The sequence below is a fragment of the Anser brachyrhynchus genome (genome assembly GCF_964034855.1).
Source record: "Anser brachyrhynchus genome assembly, chromosome: 16".
Taxonomy (NCBI): Eukaryota; Metazoa; Chordata; class Aves; order Anseriformes; family Anatidae; genus Anser; species Anser brachyrhynchus.
Window position 1 is genome coordinate 12,636,772 of NC_137734.1, and position 18,671 is coordinate 12,655,442.

The window sequence follows — 18,671 nt, forward strand, 5'->3', positions numbered from 1 at the left end:
GTTTAACACATCTGTCTCTGTGTGGTCAGAGCCTGTGCAGCAGTTCAATTACGCCATTATGGAGTGAACCTTGAGGTCTAACTACGTGAATGGCTAAATCACGTACCTATTCACCACCCCATAGCCCAAGCCAATTGCCTCTGAACCAGGGACAGCTGTGAAGTCCTACAGCTAATAAAAGTATGGCCCTGGGACTCACACCAAAGCTGGCTTGTAAATGCAGTGCTGGCAGGGTGGATGCTGTGAACTCCTATTTCTCTGCACCCGTCTGTATTCACCACCAACAGCCACTGCTAAAATCCTTGTGAGGATCCTTTCTACCATGGTCCCCAGAGATTTTTTTCTGAGGGCCATCTTTGTCTTTAATTCTTATGGCACACCTGACCTCCAGCAGAGGCTACCAGGAAGGTATATTTGATCTGTTCTTACAATTTGATGAGACTTTTTTCTCTAGTGGAAACAAAACAAGGGATCCTTAGCAGATGTTTTCTGCCTGACTTTGTAGTATCTGAGATCATGGTTATCATGCAGAATACTGCAAAGTCCTCGTTCGCGACTCAGGCATCACATACCCAGAGCTGGAGGATGCTAGCATTAATGATATGAAATTTAGAGGGGAAGATGTCATGTAATTGGTGCCCCCTGCTTCCTGCCACGTTCCCATTAGCATCTTGAAAATGCTCTTTGTTTCAGCCCCAAGATGGATATCGCATAGTTCAGCACTTGCAATACATTGGCTGGCCAGCATACAGGGACACCCCTCCTTCCAAACGCTCCCTCCTGAAGGTGGTCAGAAGGTTGGAGAAGTGGCAGGAGCAGTATGATGGGCGAGACGGCCGCACTGTTGTCCACTGCCTGTAAGTAGGACTGGAAAACGTCTGTAGCCTCACAAAATGTGTCTGACAAGGACCGATTATGGATCTGGAAATCTGGTTGCTTGCCAGGCTTCAGCTGCGGAAAACGAATTTAAATTACATTTGTAATACACTTCAAGTTGAATATTGTGCTATATTACCTCCTGGCCCAGAGATTTTACTGATTGTGGGGAGGAGTAGCCAAAAAGTCTCTGCTGTTTTCTGGTGTGATCGGCTCTGACCATGGAGCCCCAGAGGAGCGAAGAGGAGCATGGCAGTGCCCAGGGCTTCCTCTCTGCCACTACCAGGGATGAGCTTCCCTTTCCTCGTGCCACAGCGCTGCCAGCTCTCACACTGCCCCTGCAGAGCTGCTTTTCCACAAACCCATGAGCTTTGTCAACCAGACTGCTGAATACAGACCTCTCTTGGTGTACGTGCTGCTGTGTAAGTAGTGCTTTCTTCCCTTGCCTGGCTTCATCTGTTGCCTCTTTTCTTCTGCACACAGGAACGGTGGGGGACGTAGTGGCACCTTCTGTGCCATCTGCAGTGTGTGTGAGATGATTCAACAGCAAAATATCATTGACGTGTTCCACATAGTGAAAACGTTACGGAATAACAAGTCCAACATGGTGGAGTCACTGGTAAGTTTTTTTTTCTACACTTTACCCCACCCAGCATATGCAGGGGGACTTCAGTATAGGTACAAAATTTCATGGCTTAGCCCAGCATGAATCAAACCCAAGCATAATATGAAGCCAGCAGAATTAAATTCAGTCCTATTTTAGCATATGCAGTGAGTCCCTCAGTCCCACTACTTCTCGTCTTGAGCAGCATGGGGAGCAGAGCATCCCACACCCAGCTGCCTCCAGGAGGCCAAACCCCAAGTTGCAGTCACCATGGCTATGGGAAGCGGGTAGGATTTGTCCTTTTGCATATGTATATAGCCTGGTGCTTATTGCTGTTACATGCCTTGAAACCAGACAGGGAGAAGAGTCTGAAACCCAGACCATGCTCCCTGCAACCAGAGAGATTAAACTGTCCTGAATTCAAATATCTCAATCGATCACACTAAATTCTTCCTCAAAAGCAGTGAGGGCATGGAACATGAACTAATGAATAGTCCATAGGGTGGCTGTCTCTTTGAGCATTTTTCTCTTCCATTGATGATAACATCTCTTAGTAATGCTTGTTCAGTATCACATAGAAATACAATTAATGTTTGCCTGGTCCTGCCAAATGTTTAAGAAGGAGAGAGGAGGTATTTTTGGCAGCTTGTGGAATGAGGCTCCAGAGAGTTCATCTGCATCCCAGCGTCACTGACTTCTGTTTTGTCTTTCAGGAACAGTATAAATTTGTATACGAGGTTGCACTGGAATACTTGAGTTCCTTTTAGCCCAGCGAAGGGAGGGGAGCCTCCGACATGGTAGACCCCAACCCCTGGCAGACGCTTCTCCCCTCTCCCACATTAGAAGGCAGTAACAAGTGTGGGAAGGAAAACCTCTCCTTCCCGGAGCAAGAGACTGAGACTGCACAGACCTCGCTGGAAGGAGGAGATGATGCCTGTGTTTGCTGCTGCCTGCTTTCTATTGGAGCATCTACCGCTTCTTAAATAACCTACTGTACAAATCAGCAAAATGGGAGACAGACTGAAAGACTGGACTTTCTAATCCCCTCTGACTTCTCTCCTCTTTGGGATTGTATTTTTGCTCTCCTTGCCGCAGAGTGGGGAAAGAATGAAACCCTTAGGAAATTCTCTTTTAAATGTTTCCTTTTTAAGTTATATTTTTATTTTCAAATCTCAGTCTTTAATTTTTGAATTTCATGCAGCAGTCATTTGGGAAAAATGAGATAGCCATAGGGGATCTATGACATGTTTCATTACAATATGCCTACCTTACCTGTGTTTGTTTTATTTTCCAAATGAAAAGGCCAACACCAAAAACCACTGGAATTATATTTCTGTATCTGGTTCCTCTTAGCATGAAAATAGATGATGGAGATGAGAAGTTGTTCATGGATTCACTGCCTCGGCTTCTACATGTTTCCTCCCAGTTTCTGCTAGACTCCCAAGGCTGTGTGCATGAACTGGTTACATCTCTACTCCGTGTTCATTTCAGTGCTGGTGAAGCAATAGCATTAATGAGTTTCCCAGCCACTTAAACCCTAAGGTTAAATATTTGCATCAAACAAATTGCATTTGTCTTGCAACTTTGGTAACTTTGTTACCATATTTTTCAAGTATTTGCTGGGGTGCAGTGTGTCTTTGAAAAACAGGGTATAAAGTAGGTGTTATCGATCATATACTATGTATTATTATTTTTTTATTTATTATTTGTATTGCCGTAGAACTTAGGACCCCTAGTCCTGACAGGACCCTGCTGAACTAGGCACTGTGCAAAGAGAGAACAAAGAAGGTTCCTGCTCAAGAGCTTAGAATCTGAAGGTAATCTTAAAGTTGGGTTTGATCAAGGTTTCCTCACTGTTTCCAAACTGTTTTACAATCAGATGTAGCTGAGTGATTTATTCGCATTTCCAGCCCCTGCAAATTTCAAAATGGTAACCCATCCAGGCTGTAGGAAAGGTGATGTACATACACAGAAACCTGTTCTGACATGTGCTCAGAAAAGTCTTCGACCAGCACAGCAACTTTCCATCTTAAGCAACACAGCTTTTGTTTTTTTTCTGCAGAAATGCCTGTGCAGCTCTACTTCTTTGAAACAAACATCAGGTGTGTTTTGCCATGGTTCTGGATCTCATTCTGACTTCCTAGAAGCTAAGAAATTGCTTTTCTAGAAGAGTATGCTTAAGTAGTTGATCACTAAGGTCTGCAGGATGATCTTGGAGAATTTTAAATGAACAAGGACTGCAATATTCAGTATTTCAGTTTAGCTGTTTATTTATCTTGAGGGTGCAGGGATACAGGGTTGCTCTGTGTGTAAATTAGATTCTGGGAGATGCAGGTTTCTTCAAATACAGACTTGTTAAAAGCTAGACTGAATGTAAGAGTTTAAGGAAAACTCTGCTTTCTTACCACTTTGTAGTTTTCCACCCCCAAGTAAATACTCAGAGACTGTGCTGGGAACTCTGTTGTGTTAATGCCTGGCATAGAGAATGCCAGAAGCTCAAAAAAAATGTACTAATTCCACGTGTAAATTGAAAAGGCACCTCTGCTTCATAGACATTCTTTTCTAAAAAAATTATACCTTTGACTTGACAATGAAGTATGAAAATTAAATCTGATAAAAGCAACTCGACGTAAATAGACCAGTATCTAACCAAAAAGTTGTTATCTCTGTCAGGACTTGCAGCAGACTTAAGAAAGGATGCTGGTATTTGCAAATTGAACAGCAATAATCCTCCTTCCTGCTAAGCAGAGAAGGGGCTTGCAGAGGATGCTGAACTGTTTAGCTCATGTTCTTTCCAAGATGCTTTGGATTCTTGGCTTCTTACAAGTGAAAATCTTGAAGGTCTTAAATGTGGTGGACTACAGCATCCTTTGATGCAGCTAGAGTGCCACAAAGTATTGATGAGAACCCCCTCCCAAGTTCCTCTGCTCTGTTTCAGGTTGGTCTTCTCTGTTGCCTACAGAAATCCCCTTTAGTTTATATTGGGGCTTCAGGTGAATGTCTGGTGTTACAGGAAACAAATTACTTGTTTGATTTACTTTTTTTTTCTTTATTTTTTTTCTGCTAAGCTACACAAGCAATTCCTCAAAAGAACAGAAGACAAGGCAAAATTATGATATAAAAATTAGAAGGAAGGCAAAATACAACTGTTTGGATTCCAGGCATAATTGCTGTAACCACAGCTTGCTGTAACAGCGTAGGTCAGTAGTTGGGGGCCAGTTGCAAAGAAGAGGAAGGAGGGAATCCTGATCCCAGATGGGATTTTTCAACTGCCCAGGTTGAAAGAAGGTAAGGAAGAACTACCAGTGAAATGTTCATGACTTCACCAGCTCCAGAAAGCCAGAGAGATTCACTCCCTGTAGAAGCTTTGGAAATATTAATTAGTATTTAACATTCTGTTAATTTTACGTGGAAGCTAGCATACCTCTAGCTACTGAAGGACTAGTTCAAGCTCTGAGGTTAATACCCAGGATAAAGGGAATAGAGAAGTAGAAGAAACGGCAATATAACCAAAAAAATAAGTGTCAGAGGTGATTCTAGGCTTAACAATAGCATAGAGGAAAGTAGATTTAAAAGCCAGAAGCAAGCCTAGAGGAGGGATGTATACAAGGAGAGAAGCAGGTGTTAGATGAGCAGAGCAGAATAGCTCTTGCAGTGAAGTTGTTTAAGGTCTTGAGGTAGGTTTGAACATATTTTCATGGTTTGAAAAATACTAGTACAGGGTCAGTGGCAAGTACCAGCTGACATGTTTCGTGTGCTTGTAGCCCTCTGAGAATGCAAAGTGATGTTAGCAGTGAAAGGTGTTTAAGCTACACCTTACCTTGTATTTTCAAGAAACAAGTTTAATGCAAATGTTGTGAGTTTGCACAGCCCAACTGTTAGTCACAACTGATTATGTGCCAGCTCAGTTCAGTGTTTCAGCTTTCTTCTAATGTTCAGCTGACAATCAGCATTGAAGGATGCTCAGCAAACACTACAGGTGGTTCTGCGTATGGACCCAAACTGTTATATCAGCACACAGCTGCATTGCTTTCAGGGGACTGACCTGGGTCTGTGTTGGCTCAGGGATTTACACTGTTCTTTGCTACTCAGTGCATATATGTTGGATATAAATTAATGATGAAGAGAAAGAAAAGAAGGCCGCTTTAAATAACCTTGTTATCCTGAGGTTCTTTAAACCATAGAGAACAGCCAGTAGCAAAATAGGTAACGTGTTTGAAGCAAGATCCTGGGCATTGGATTTGTTTTCACTGGGAAAGAGAAACGATGAGGTAAAGGAGGCTTTCTCACTCCTCATAGGGTCAGGGACAAACTTTCCAACCGAAGTATTACTTGCTGTGGTTGGGGAGCAGTAATGTAAGGTAGAACAGGTGAATTCCTCAATGACTGAATTTTAGGCTGGGAAAATATGATTTTGACAATATTTGAATGGTGATAAGGAAAACATTTATTCCCATTCCAACATCCTGGCGGAGTTGGGTGAGAATTGTTTATTGATAGCACAGTATGGATCTGAAGTGTAATCTGAAATTCAGGGAACTGGAAATAAGTCAAGAAGGCTGGGGGTATGGGGACTATCTCATACACAGGGTAACTAACATCTTAAATTGTTAAGGGATGTAACTGAAGCAAGAGATATCGAGGCTGGCTGCTGGAGAATGGAGACCCTGAGTTGTTGCAGAAAAGAGACAGAGAGACTAAACACACTGCAAGGTACAGTAGGTTTCGAAAATCTTTTTTTAAGTTTTTTATTTTTTTCAAAATTAAGATCTCTGCAGGAGCTGCATCCTTTGCTGGCACCTCCCCACCCCTAGACCCCCAAAAAAGGCTGTAAAGAAAAAGGTATTTGAGGACCTGTAAGTAGACCTGAGGTACTTGTTTATTAATGTGAAGAAAACAGACCATGGATGGGAGCATAGTGTCCGTGTGAAGGCAACTGAAACAGGTGGCAAACAAGCAGATGGGGATTTAGCGGGTTTAGGTCTGCGGACTGAAATAACTGGTATTCTCTGATCCAGTAAGTCTGTGGTGAGTAGGAGGCATTTCAGTTCACGACTGAAATTTTTTAGCCAAGTTGCACAGAGTTCTGTCTGCTTTTGTCATGCTTAGCTCCAACACTGGTTGGTCCCACTTAATTTATTCACGTTTCAGCCATTTATGTGAGCTAGAGTTGTCCGTTTTAGTCCACAGTCAACAGGCGGCTAGAAGGAAAGATTTTTACAAGCATGAAAAAGCCATAGACTTTGTCACCTTTCCCCCCAAAAATCAAGCTGTAGTTCCTGTACCCCATCTCTCCTGCTCAGCGCCAACCCATTTTACACCCACACGCCCAGAAAGTAGACAGATATTTTGGGAAATGCTGCAACCCCTAATCAGTCTGGTCCATGTAACTCTGTAGGCCAAAGGAGGGAAACCCAAAGCGTAGCTTCTGGGCAGAGAAACATGGATTTGCGTGTCAGTAGGTTTCTACCTTTTATTCTGGATCTGTAAATGCCCTGTAAAAATGTCCAGTGGCAATATAGACCCCACAGTAGTAGATTTAGGCTTGTAGATATTAGACTTGTTTTTCCACTTACTTTTCACAGGTCCTTTAGAATTAGGTTAGAATTAGGCCTACAGGCCAGTCAGCATGGGTCACTGCTTGTGAGTCCTGTAAAGGCAGAGAAAGGAGAGAGGATCCTGCCTGCAGCAGGTGGTTCCGAAGGCATTTCAACCAATTGCTATCTGGAGGAGAGGGAAAGGAAAAGAAATGTCCTTTGGAGAAAGACAAACATTGGAGGTAAAGGAAGATAACACGGAGTCCTGAAACAGGTAGGAAACTTCCACTTTGTTCTCCCTCTCATTCTCGCAGGGGTTTACTTATGTCATTCCTACTTTTCTGAGTTCATGCCAAAATCATAAAAAACCAGGTGGTAGCACATTCCACCTTGCGGAACTCTCCAGAGATGGAGCAGTCAGTGTAGCAGAGGGAATAAATCCTGAGGGACAGAGATAAAAGGCGATTTTCTTGAGAGGAATCTTCAAGTACAAGGTGCCCCTATCTGTCACGCTCACAGGGTTCTTTGAAAGTCATCAGAGAGCTGTGCACAGTCCTGGCGTATTCCTGCATGTGCAATACAGTGCAAATGTTGCACTCGGAAAACTTCTTTGTCCTATAATACATTTAAACAATCAACTGTGTTATACTGGCAGCAAAGTTAACTTTTAGCTGTTGGAAAGGGCATCTTCTGAACTTGGTATGAACCTGTTGGTTCTCATTTGAGATCCTTCCGATTGTCTGAAGTGAACAAGCTTCAGTCAACCCGTTAGAAACATAAATGGGACCATGTGACAAAAGGTATTCAGCGTGACTCTTGGGTCTAAAACTCAGTATACCTCTTAGAAAACTGTGAAGTGGTAAAACAGAGTATTGCATGTTCATTGCACAGACCTTTTCAGGAGCAGGAACTGAGGAAGCCAGCTAATTAAAGTTAGGTATACAGAAATGAGTAATGAGTACTCTGTTAACCCTCCTGTGTTCATACTTTATTTAGACTGCAGTCTTCTGTAGCCATACATACATGATACACAATTTAAATGCAAGTGCCCTTTCTTTCCCTGTTCCCCAAAATACCCATAGTTCTTCCTACAGCATAGCAAGCAAGCAAAGCCCACTTTCTGCAAGGGCCGCTAGGGAAATCTATCATGTCGTATCTGTTTATTGACTTGGAAAATATTAGTCATCTTCCTCCTCATACGTATTTGAAGAATATACAATTTGGTATAGCAGTTAAGTAAATTCATGCATTTATATACGTCAAGACCAAATCCTGGTGATACTGAGTTTTATGGAAAGACAAAAATCTTGCTGAGTTCCAGTGGCCTTTAGTCTATAATCCTTATTTTCTGTGTTAAAAGATTCTAAAAGCCTCCCTTGTAACCAGTAGACTACACTTAGAATATCCTACAGTTTCAGGTTGGAGTAGCATAATTGTGAACACCTGGCAGCTTGTTCTGTTTGTAAAAAACGAGAGATCTAAATGAGCCTTCCTAGCCTTGTCCCAGTGCCTCTAACAGATTTTTCACCCTTATTTTCTCTTTTCAACCTAACCCTTAAAAAACAAAATAGTGCAGCAGACTGAATGACAGATGCTGGTGTTCCCATAGTGTTTCCTGTTGGGGGGGTGAGGAGAAAACTACTTTCTTGCAAGTCAATTCAGCATGAGCTGTTTCTAAGCAATGTAGTCAGAGACAGTTTCGTCTGGAGCAAGGATTTGCTTGTTGTTGCAAAGTGGAGGTACACTGTAGATGTAACCTTTGGAACCAGTCCTGATCTTTTTGATACAAGTTACCAACAGAATAGGGGTCACTTTAGCAGAAGTACTTGTTGCAAAATGACAGGGTTTCAGTGAAGACTTTCTACTGGGATATCTGATATCCTGGCACACTACTGCTTGGGGGTCTTTGTGAGATGCTTCAAGCATGTTGCTCTGCGGAGGTTTATTTCCTTGTGTGAGTACATCATCTTTCAGTGGGGACCTCCAGGAAATCTTCCTTACCCAAAGTTACAGAAAGGAGTGCGTTCGCAGGGGTGGAAGTGGGAGTGTGGCCAACACTTTATAAGCTTTCATGAATTCAGCTATTCTAAAAGACTCCCGAGGACAGATGATGATGGGTTGTTTGCATTGCTGAAAGTGTAACTAGCTCTAACGCTTCATGTGCTGGACTTCGGTGTACCTGGAGCAGAACTGGCATTATCCCCCTCATCACCCCTGGTAGCCCTTTCTTATGTCTTCAGCACTTACGCTGCTCTTCCATGCCGAACGTTGCGGCTGCATCCTTGACACATTTAATCCATACTGACTAACCGCATTGACAAAATTCACTCCTGTATTGATTTAATCTCCTTCACCTCCTTCCCCTCTGCGCCAATCCTGTTGAAATTAAAACGTACTAGCATCACTTGTTACCGGACTTGTTACTACTTCAGACAGCAATGCTGCAGCTGCATCTGGATCAGCAGGATCCTATCCAGCTCCCTGGATGCATTCTGCCAGCAGGGAGGAATGCTGCATGAGAGCAAGTCTCTGCTGTTGCAATTCTGCCCCCATCTCCCCTCCTTTGGCCTTTATGGATTACTGGTGAAACTCACTTGTACAGTTTGGATGTTTGATAGATAAAGCACGTACGGGAAAAAAAAGGAAAAATTATAAATACAAAAATCTCAACACTGTGCATTCAGTGTCTTTTCTTTCTAGCTTAAAAGAAGGAAGGTAAATAATGTCAAGTCAATGAATATCAGATATATTTTTTGACTGTACATTACAGTGAAGTGTAATCTTTTTTTTACAACTGCGAGTCCATCTTATTTATTCTTGTAAATGTTCCCAGACAATGTTTGTAATATGGGCTGTGTTGCAAATCCATAAAATAAATCTGTGATCTGAGATTAATGTTTTACTAAGAGACTCTTGTACTTGTGCCTTTTCTTTGCACTTACAGGGGACAATATATTGCAAGTAATACTATTAGCAATGGCGGGGTGATGGCACATGAAAAATCAAGACAAGCTTCTTGTCACGTTGATGGGCAGCTCGCTTTACATTATGGTTATCATTCAGAAGTAGCTTAACAGCAGCAAAGAGAATTCACCAAGCACTTGAATTTAGCTGAAATTTTTGAGCCAGCCCTCGCAGAAAGCCAGTGTATGTGAGCTGAGTATTTTTTAAAATTATGGTCTTTGAAGGATGAGTTAGAGCTAAGCATATTCTTGCAGTGTTTTCCTTCTAACAGGTATTACTGTCTCGTTTCCTTGGTATTCAAGAGCTGAATAGAGATCGCTAATGTTACTGAGATTTTTTCTGGTGTTTCCTATAGACAGGCACACGAGGGTATTTTGTGTGCAGGTGTTGCATGCCAAACTTGAATGTAGGATACGGATGTCAGTAACAAATATTTTCACACGTTTACCAGCAGGCTGCCGTCTTCTGCCCTCATTTATCAACAGCCACATGGCAGTGCTTGCCATCCAAGTCAGTTTATACAAAGTAGGAGGCTGTAGGCAAGAAAGTAGACGAGGCTCCTGTGCTCTGAACACTGCTTTGTTCCCCCAATGCAAGCACAAGCACATTCACAGCTTAGTGTCAGAATAAGAAAGTCCTGTCTTGCTACCCTCATACAACCCAAATGGTAAGAACTGATATCTTTTACATTGTTAATTAGCCTCACTAAGAAGAAAAATAATAAAAATCAGGCATCTGAACAAGGATGATGTAGCTCTTGTTTTTCTTAAAGTGTGGTAAATCTGTCTTGGAAGCATAGTTTTGTACTCATTTCTGTATAGATTCATTTTTTTTCTTTTCCAAATACTTTGTTATAATTCTTCATTGGTATGAAGAATTATTCTGTAACTCTGCACTAGGTATTGGCTCAAATAAAGGTGTTCACAGAGTTATTGTTATGGTGGGGAGCCAGTTAAGAGGAAAAAGTCGATGCCAGAGCAAGCTCCACACCAGTATTTGAGAGGAAACTTTACTGGTGCAGTCCTGAGTGTTTAATAGAAACAGTTGTATATTGGTAGTGATTTATTACAGTTCATCTTGGTACTTGAGCCTGGTTCATATTTTACAGACACCTGATATTAACAACAGGTTGCACTTATGGAATGTAAACAGCAGAGAAAGAGACGTATTGCAGGTGGTCCTATAAGGATACACATTGAAGTGCCAGCATTTAGAAACACATTCACCCTTCTGTTCTTTTCTTGTCTTCCCGGCATAAGACAGCAATGGGTTATGAGCTGGGGAATGCAGAATTCAGAAATGCCTGGGGTTCGAAGTGCTTCACACCCTGCTCCATGGTGTTACCATTGCAGGGTGCAAACCCGTAGAGATTTAATCCAGCTCAGTCAATGCCTTCAAGTATCAGCTGCTGCTTTTCCATCCATTCCCATGATAACCAATATCTTTGTATTGATACCACTCTGCCTAAGCTGAAGCTCCCATTTTCACAGGTTAAACCTTCAAATACCACACATCATGCTGAGCTGAATATGCAGCTGTTGTATAGGAGCAGATGTTAAAAACGGGGCTTGTCTTATTCAGACATGGCTGTCCACATGATAGTCATCCGGCTCTAGAGAGGGAACCTGGACAATGGCCTTGATGGTGAGAAAAAGGCCTCTCCGGAGCATGAAGCTGCCTTGGATAGAGCCATGTAAGGCAAATGTGTTGGGCTGTCCTCTGGATGTTCCTGGTTTCTCCACTGATCAAGGTAGACAGGTGACCAGTGCCAACTTGGACAGCTAATTCTGAGATCTCTTTGGTTAGATGAGTTGCATTCCCTCCGTTACTGAATATACTGCAAGCAAATTACGTCATAAAATGGCATAAAGAGAGAAGGAACAGATTTAATGCTTCTTGGTTATTCTTGGAAATTCTTCCTCTGATCCATCTAGGTTGGCCATTTCAGGTCCTCCCTCTCTTTTGTCAAGTTCCACATTTGAAAAATTATGAAAACTTTTTTTTCCTTAAAAAAAAAAAAAAAAGAAAAGGGCTGTTCTGTGTTTACTTTTGTACACCGATGTATAACTTTAATTTTACAGGAGGTAAACCAAATAAAAAAAGGCTTTTGTTCTTTCTTGTGTTTTGGTTTTGTGCATTTGTTGTGGTTTGTGTGTGTGTGTGTGAGCCATTTCTGTGTGTGTTTGGGAGGATGTCATATTTCTTACGAAGAGAGAGTTTGTAACTTGCCTGTAAAAGTTTATCCACTAAGTGTTAGTATATGGTGAATCAATAGCTACAGAGCATTTATGGTGCAGGTCAATAGGGTTACTTAAGTCCATAACATTTAGTGATCTGTTTATAAACACCTATAATGGACTCTTTATACCAGAAGTAATATAATATTTAGTTCTCCTTTATTAATACCTTGTAAATGATATACTGTTAAGATATGCTGCAACTTGATGGATTTTCTGGCAATGTGATAAAATAGCTCTTTATTGCTTGTGCTTGTATAAATGGTTCCCTCTAAAACATCTGTGAAAGAAAGTCTGGCTTGTATATAAAAATTAATGAAAGATGCAGAACGTTTTTCTGGAGAAAAGTAAGGCCAGAAGTTGCTAGCGGTAACTCCCTCAGTGTGCTCACATATAGGATAGTCCACGTAGGATCAAGAGGCTGAAGAGCTTGTACTAAACATTCCTTTCTTTGAAATCTCTGAAGGTGTTCCTAGGACTATCATTTCACTTGTGTTTCATGACTGAGTGCGCTGAGCAGACAGGAGAGGGTCCCAGTTACCTGCAATGTACCAGGCAACATCAGGCAATGTATCAGGCAATATCTACAGTGATCTTTCTTCCAGGTAATGTTTTGAATTGTGCTCTCTCCATACATAGGACCTATGTAGGGCTTCTAACCAGTGCTGGAGCATGCCAACAGCACATCCAGCGGGTGTCTCCCTTCAGGATTAGACAGTCCTGTTTTGTGCATCTTTCTTGCAAATCAGCCTGTCCCATCAGCAGAGCAGGGATATGACTGTGTGCACAACTCTGTGTGCGTGCATGTCTCCTGTCACCTTGTCCTCCTGCTATAAAAGCTGGGCACAAATACTCCTCTAAATTAAGAGCTACTGGAAGGGGTTATTGGCAGTGTTTGTACAGTCATGAGTGCTGACGATGAAGGAATGAGTTGTCTAGGAAAATGCTGATGACGTGCAAAGAAAGAAAATTATTGTTTATTCTCATGCCATAAGAACTATCTTGCAACAAAAAAATAGGCTTTAACAAAGGAGGTAATGAGCAACCCCAGTTCTCTGTGCTTCTGTGTACATGCCATTGAGCTGTAATTACACCACATGGCTGACTGTGTGAATACACCTCTAGTAAGCAGCCAGCTCCCAGCATGTTCGTATGACAAAAAGCAACACAACACGCAGTAATAGTTCCTCTGTTGGTTGTAGTTTGAAGGATAGATTAGGTATGGACTGAGTCAAAATTAATACCAAAAGCCAAAATAAGCAAATATTTTTTGTTTCTACTTTGCATCTTCATTAAATTACATGAATGTAGAAATTACGTTTGTGTTTACAGATTTGATTTTGAGTTTACTCCGCACCATTGGTAACATCTAAGGTATCTGGGGGGATTTACTGCTTTTGGCTATGGAGGTTCTCCAGAAATGTGTGAAGCCATCTTTTACACAAAGCTGAGGCCCATTGCTTCAGTCTTGTGTTGCTCATGGATGTTTTGTATCCAGGTGCAGAAAAACTTAAGTGCCACTTTCTTTTTTTTTTTTTCCCAGTAAAATTTTACACTAAATTCTAAAGCCTGCAAGCATTTTTTAATGAATGGTAGCAGTTCCATACATTAACTGCTTGCTGTGTTACTGGTATATCACCCTTTTATTTTAATCTGCTTCACTCCAAGTTCTATCATCTAAAAGTGTCCTTGTTCTTGCAGGTGTTGAAATAAAAAAACCCTACCTATATAAATACAAATCCTTCTCAGTGCGGATCTGCTTATGTTGCAGCAGGGTCAGGACTGACGTGTGAATTGGTGGCTTGGCCCAAGCTCAGGAGTTGAGAAATGAGAAGTGAGCATGTCTGGGGATGAGGGGGGATTGACCCAATAGTGCCTTTTCCCATAGTGGTGTTGGAGCAGGCTGCTCCCTCGGTCCTAACAACTTCCAGTGCTTTCCAGGGCTACAACAAATTTCATCCCTCTGGGATTTCTCTCATTTTTCATCACCTCTGAAGGTGGCCAGGGACGTCCTGCCTGCTCCTCCCAGGTGTTTGCCAGAGGTGGGATCCCACATGGGCTCAGGGCAGCCCCCTTTGCCCCTCTCCAGCCTGCCCAGCACCTCTCAGATGCATCACAGCCTCTTGCCAACAACTAATGTGCGGTGCCCAAGGCAAATAGGCTCCTTCTCCCAGCCTCACACCCTTGGTAAGCAGAACAGCTGCAAAAATATCAAGCAGAGAGGAAGTATTAACTCAAAACCAGTTTGGGCTATAAGCATGCAAATAATTCTCGTTTTCTCCTTGGCAGACTCCTGCTGCTACTGTTGCTTTTAGGAGTCAGCTTTGCAAGTTTGGAGACTAATTTTGAAAAGAGCAGTTTGGGAACGATAAGGCCAGGCTTAAAAGACACTCCAACAGCGTGGAAATACAAGCAGATACCAGCTTGCTAAAAGAGAATGGATTTCTATCCGTCCCGGATATTGTAACAGCTTGTGGTCTGCAAGCATGTTGAACGATGTCAGAATTTTGTATGCATCAGGCTGGGGAAAACACTGCCATTGCTTCAGTGCTACTGCTCCGTCGTTTTTGACTGCTGCTTTTAAAATGATTTTCCCACTGTGGCCCCAGTACGACACTGTGTAAGCAGTGGTAAGTCTTTGCAGGCAGGGACCGGGAGGAGTTCAGAGAGGAAAGTTTATTCCAGGGAATCTGCCTGGATTTTGGGGGAGATAACTCCATCACCTCAGGATGCAATTACTTGCATTTTTTGTGCATTTTCACAGACTTCTGAAAAAGAAAAAAAAAAAAGCGTAGGCTTAGAAGTTATCAGTCACACATCAAGCTCTGAGGTAGTGATAAGAGCAAGCTGCACCCTTTGAACCCAACAGGCAAGCTTTTAAAAAAAATTACGGATTTAACCTTTTTGGTAAATGAATTCCCATGGAGTGGAAAGATCAAAATGAAATGTTTTGCTAACATGTTCTGTCCAATTTGAAATGACCTAAGCACTGAAATCATTTTCTGTTGCTTTTTCCTTACGCTGTTTGGTGGTCTTCATTGGGAAGCAATTTTCTTTGGCCAGCAGAGCTGCCTCAAGCCTCCCCCCCCGCCTCACTAATGGACAAGGTAACATCGCTGCATAGGATGCTCCCACAGCCTGGGCCCCTGGAAAGGGAGACTCATGATCATTTGGATTAAATATTATTTTAATTCTACTGCCATTTTGCACCTTCACTGTTGGGAAATTTAGGCTTAATTTTTTCTCACAAGTTTAACTTCTGTAATTAATGAGTCTTGTGTCAGTTGCATATACTGTCTGTGTATATATGTGTGTGTATACAGATTTATATAGGGCATACTATATATATATATACAGCTTGTAAACTCTACTTATATAAATGTGTGTATATAGAGAAGTGTTTGTGTGAATATATACGTAAACAGCTTTTATGCTACTGCACGCAGGGTTTTCTAGGAAGCTCGAAGCTGTGTATGTTATCTGGGGAAGAGTTAGCCCAGGTGGATGTGTGCTGGAGAGATCCCTGTTGGAAGAGACGTGGGGTGCTGTGTGTTTTGTCATCAAAAAGGCCACAATTTCATGTCTTTGGAATTTTCTCCCAAATCTTTCCAAACGTCACTGCTTGTTTTGAGACCTCTGAGCATGGCTGCTGCCTCCCTTAGCAAGCACTGTGAGGACCTGGCTGAAGAGGTGACGATGATTTAGTGTCTGTTATGACTTCCCAGTTCCCTGTGGGAAATCACACGGACCTAAAACCTTTTCCCCTTTCTGCTCTGTCTAGTGCCCACCACCCCGGGCACTTCCTTCAAGCTGGGTTGAGTTAGGACTTGACCTTAATTCATACCACTCCTTTTGAGGGGATGTGTGTGCACTAGGAGGGGGCTGTGTTTGTTCGTCAGCACGGTGTGTGCTGAGAAGCAGAGGAGGCTACTGGGTGGTAAACAGAGAATTTAAATTTCTGAAAGCTCTCTTAAACCTGTTCAAATCTCTGTGCTGTGCAGATAAGGCTGAGCTGTTGTATGGGCTGACACAGTAGGAACAAACTTCTGGCATACGCACAGCAGTTACAGCATTAGAATTGTAAAACACCTTTTTTCTTTTTTTAATCAAGGTAGGAACAAGTTTGAAAGGATGATTTGTGTGGTGTGCTTGCAGTTACAAACAGAAAAAAAATCAAAAGGATTCAGAAGGGAGGGGAGGAATCCGAGCAAGCAGGAACAGCCTGACCAAGTGAATCTGGTTGCCTCAAATGTCATTGCTACTTTCCCTCAATTACCTTCTAGTCTCAGGATATTGCAGATTTTAGTGTCCTCTAAATGAACAGAAGTCCACTGTTCCCTGATGCAATCTTTCCTTCAAGGAGGCATTAACCTAACAGCTGTGCCTAAACTGACCTTTACCTTTCTCTTGGAGATAAAAATGTGCAATGAGTTGGAAGCAGGTGGATTTGTTTTGCTGCTCAGAGACTTGTTTGGGTCGGTGTGAGCAGGTAACAGCAGGCAGCCTGGGCTTCTGCCAGAATTCCAGCAGTATAAAGGCTTTGTTTTCTCTGGCTCTGCAGCCGAGTAAGAGTCTAACAGACCTAAAAACTTTGGAGATGCTGACTTCCACCTGAAGGAGAACATGAGCGTATTGTAAAATTGTGACCGCTTCAGGTTTTGCAGATATGCACAAAGCAAACGTCCCCAGGTCATGTGTGCATTCTGGGCATCACTCAGCAAAACGCCTCCTGGCAAGTGTACCCTCTGTCTTGTCCTTCTTCCCTGCATGCTCTGAGACGGGTAACCTGCAAAGTTCAGAGTTGTGTTTGATGCGCTGCTTGTACAATCCAAGTGGTACAGTCTAGCCATGGTCATAGTAATGCCATGTGAAAAAAAATGAATGTATTAGTGTAGTTTCTGATTGCAAAAGTACTACAATACCATAAAAGTCAGGTTTAGCTGTGCTGCTTGAGAAATTTAACAGCCAGAATTTTCTGTCAAGATATTAGAAAAACTGCTTGAAAAGGTAAAGGAAAAGACTGTATGTATAAGGTCAAGTGCATTACCCCGTCGCTGTGTTCCTGGAACGAAATACTGGGATGTTCCCAGGAGGTGGCAGAGCCTGGAAATGCTGCTAAAATGGTGGGAATCAGGAAAGAATAAATACAAGCTAAATAGGAGCATATCTATTTATCTAGCTGTGGATACTTCAAAGCACAGATATGTGATGTCTAATTAGACAGGAGGCAACAGGAAGGCTACCCCGATGTGCCAGAGCATCTCGGTCCACCCTGGGTGCCTGCTTGGTGCTGCCAGCACCACTGCCACTGACGGCACTGCGGGATCCAGCCCCTTCCTGTCCAGAGACCCCCGTTGGTGGGGTGAACCTCTTACCTCTGGTCTTGGAGGGAAATCCTTGAGCTAAGTAATGAGAAGGAGATGCCGATGGCTTCTTTTGTCACATTAGTGGAGAAAGAGATGTTAAAAATGAAGTAATGAGCATAGTTAAGAACAAAACTGCTGCTCTAGGCAAAGTTTTGCTAGCTTCACTTTTGCTCCCTTTCAGCTCAATGTACCAATTAAACTATAGCCGAAGCAGAAAATGACATAGTTTTATTTTTAAAGGATATAAACAATAGCATTTTATAAATCCTGCAGTTTCCCTTTGTCCAGAAGGAACGAGGATTTTGGCTTCTTCCATGAGATACAGTTGCCAAGAGGTGTTCAGCTTCTGTCTCAGCTTCATGATCCCTGCAGCACGTACGCCTAAGAAATATAATCCTTCTGCTATTGTCTGCCTGCTCTCTCTTCTGAATACACTTGCAATTGCAGGCATGAAAAACAATTGGAGATGGGAACATTTGTTGGCTTTAAAACTCGCTGGATGACAGCTCAGCCTGGCTTCTAGCACAAATGATCAGGGGAAGAGCTGATTCTGCCAGAGAATGGGGGGTCCCACATCTGCGCTGGGAGGACTCTGCTGTGCTGCATGTAAGGACCGTCTTTCATTTTCTGCTGATTTTAATTTACTCTGCTTGGTTAGAAACGTTAGGCTCTGCACAGTCTTGTTTTTCTTTTGTCCACCATTGCTCCGACTCTTTCCTAAATACAAAAGGACTCTTGGGAATAGCATTCCGTTGAGCTGTCATGCTGAACTGTCTCCATATCCAGATGCTAATGATGGGAAATGTAGCATTATATGGGATCGGTGGGTAAGCAGGAATTACTTTCCAGCACAATTTTTTGCTTGAAATCATGGCAAACCTTCTGAAATGACTGTTTTCAAGATCATGTCTCCCTTTTAAAATATTGGTGTTTGATGGTGTTGATATGTGAGCATTGGAAAGGAAAAGTACAGGGAAAAATCAATTTTGAAAACCAAACAAAGGTTTCTGCCTTTCCCTTTACTGAAAACCCAGCTTTCCTTCTATTAATTCTCCCGTGAGCCTATAGCTACCTATTACCTTGGACT

At 42.4% G+C, this 18,671-nt stretch overlaps 1 protein-coding gene across 11 annotated transcripts in view; it reads left to right on the plus strand.

The window, feature by feature from the left end:
- Positions 1–18,190, plus strand: part of PTPRT (protein tyrosine phosphatase receptor type T) — a 582,374-nt gene extending 564,184 nt beyond the window's left edge. For 10 of the 11 annotated variants that reach the window (XM_080557602.1, XM_080557611.1, XM_080557610.1 and 7 more), the window contains 5 exons: positions 694–857; positions 1,360–1,495; positions 2,194–4,768; positions 6,096–7,291; positions 12,685–18,190. In XM_080557602.1, the coding sequence (XP_080413728.1) occupies positions 694–857; positions 1,360–1,495; positions 2,194–2,247 (354 nt within the window). In that variant the 3' untranslated portion in view covers positions 2,248–4,768; positions 6,096–7,291; positions 12,685–18,190. Of the gene's footprint in view, positions 1–693; positions 858–1,359; positions 1,496–2,193; positions 6,065–6,095; positions 7,292–12,684 lie in introns of those variants that run through there. The other variant, XM_080557601.1, reaches the window with a different exon arrangement.
- The last annotated feature ends 481 nt before the right edge of the window (positions 18,191–18,671 follow it).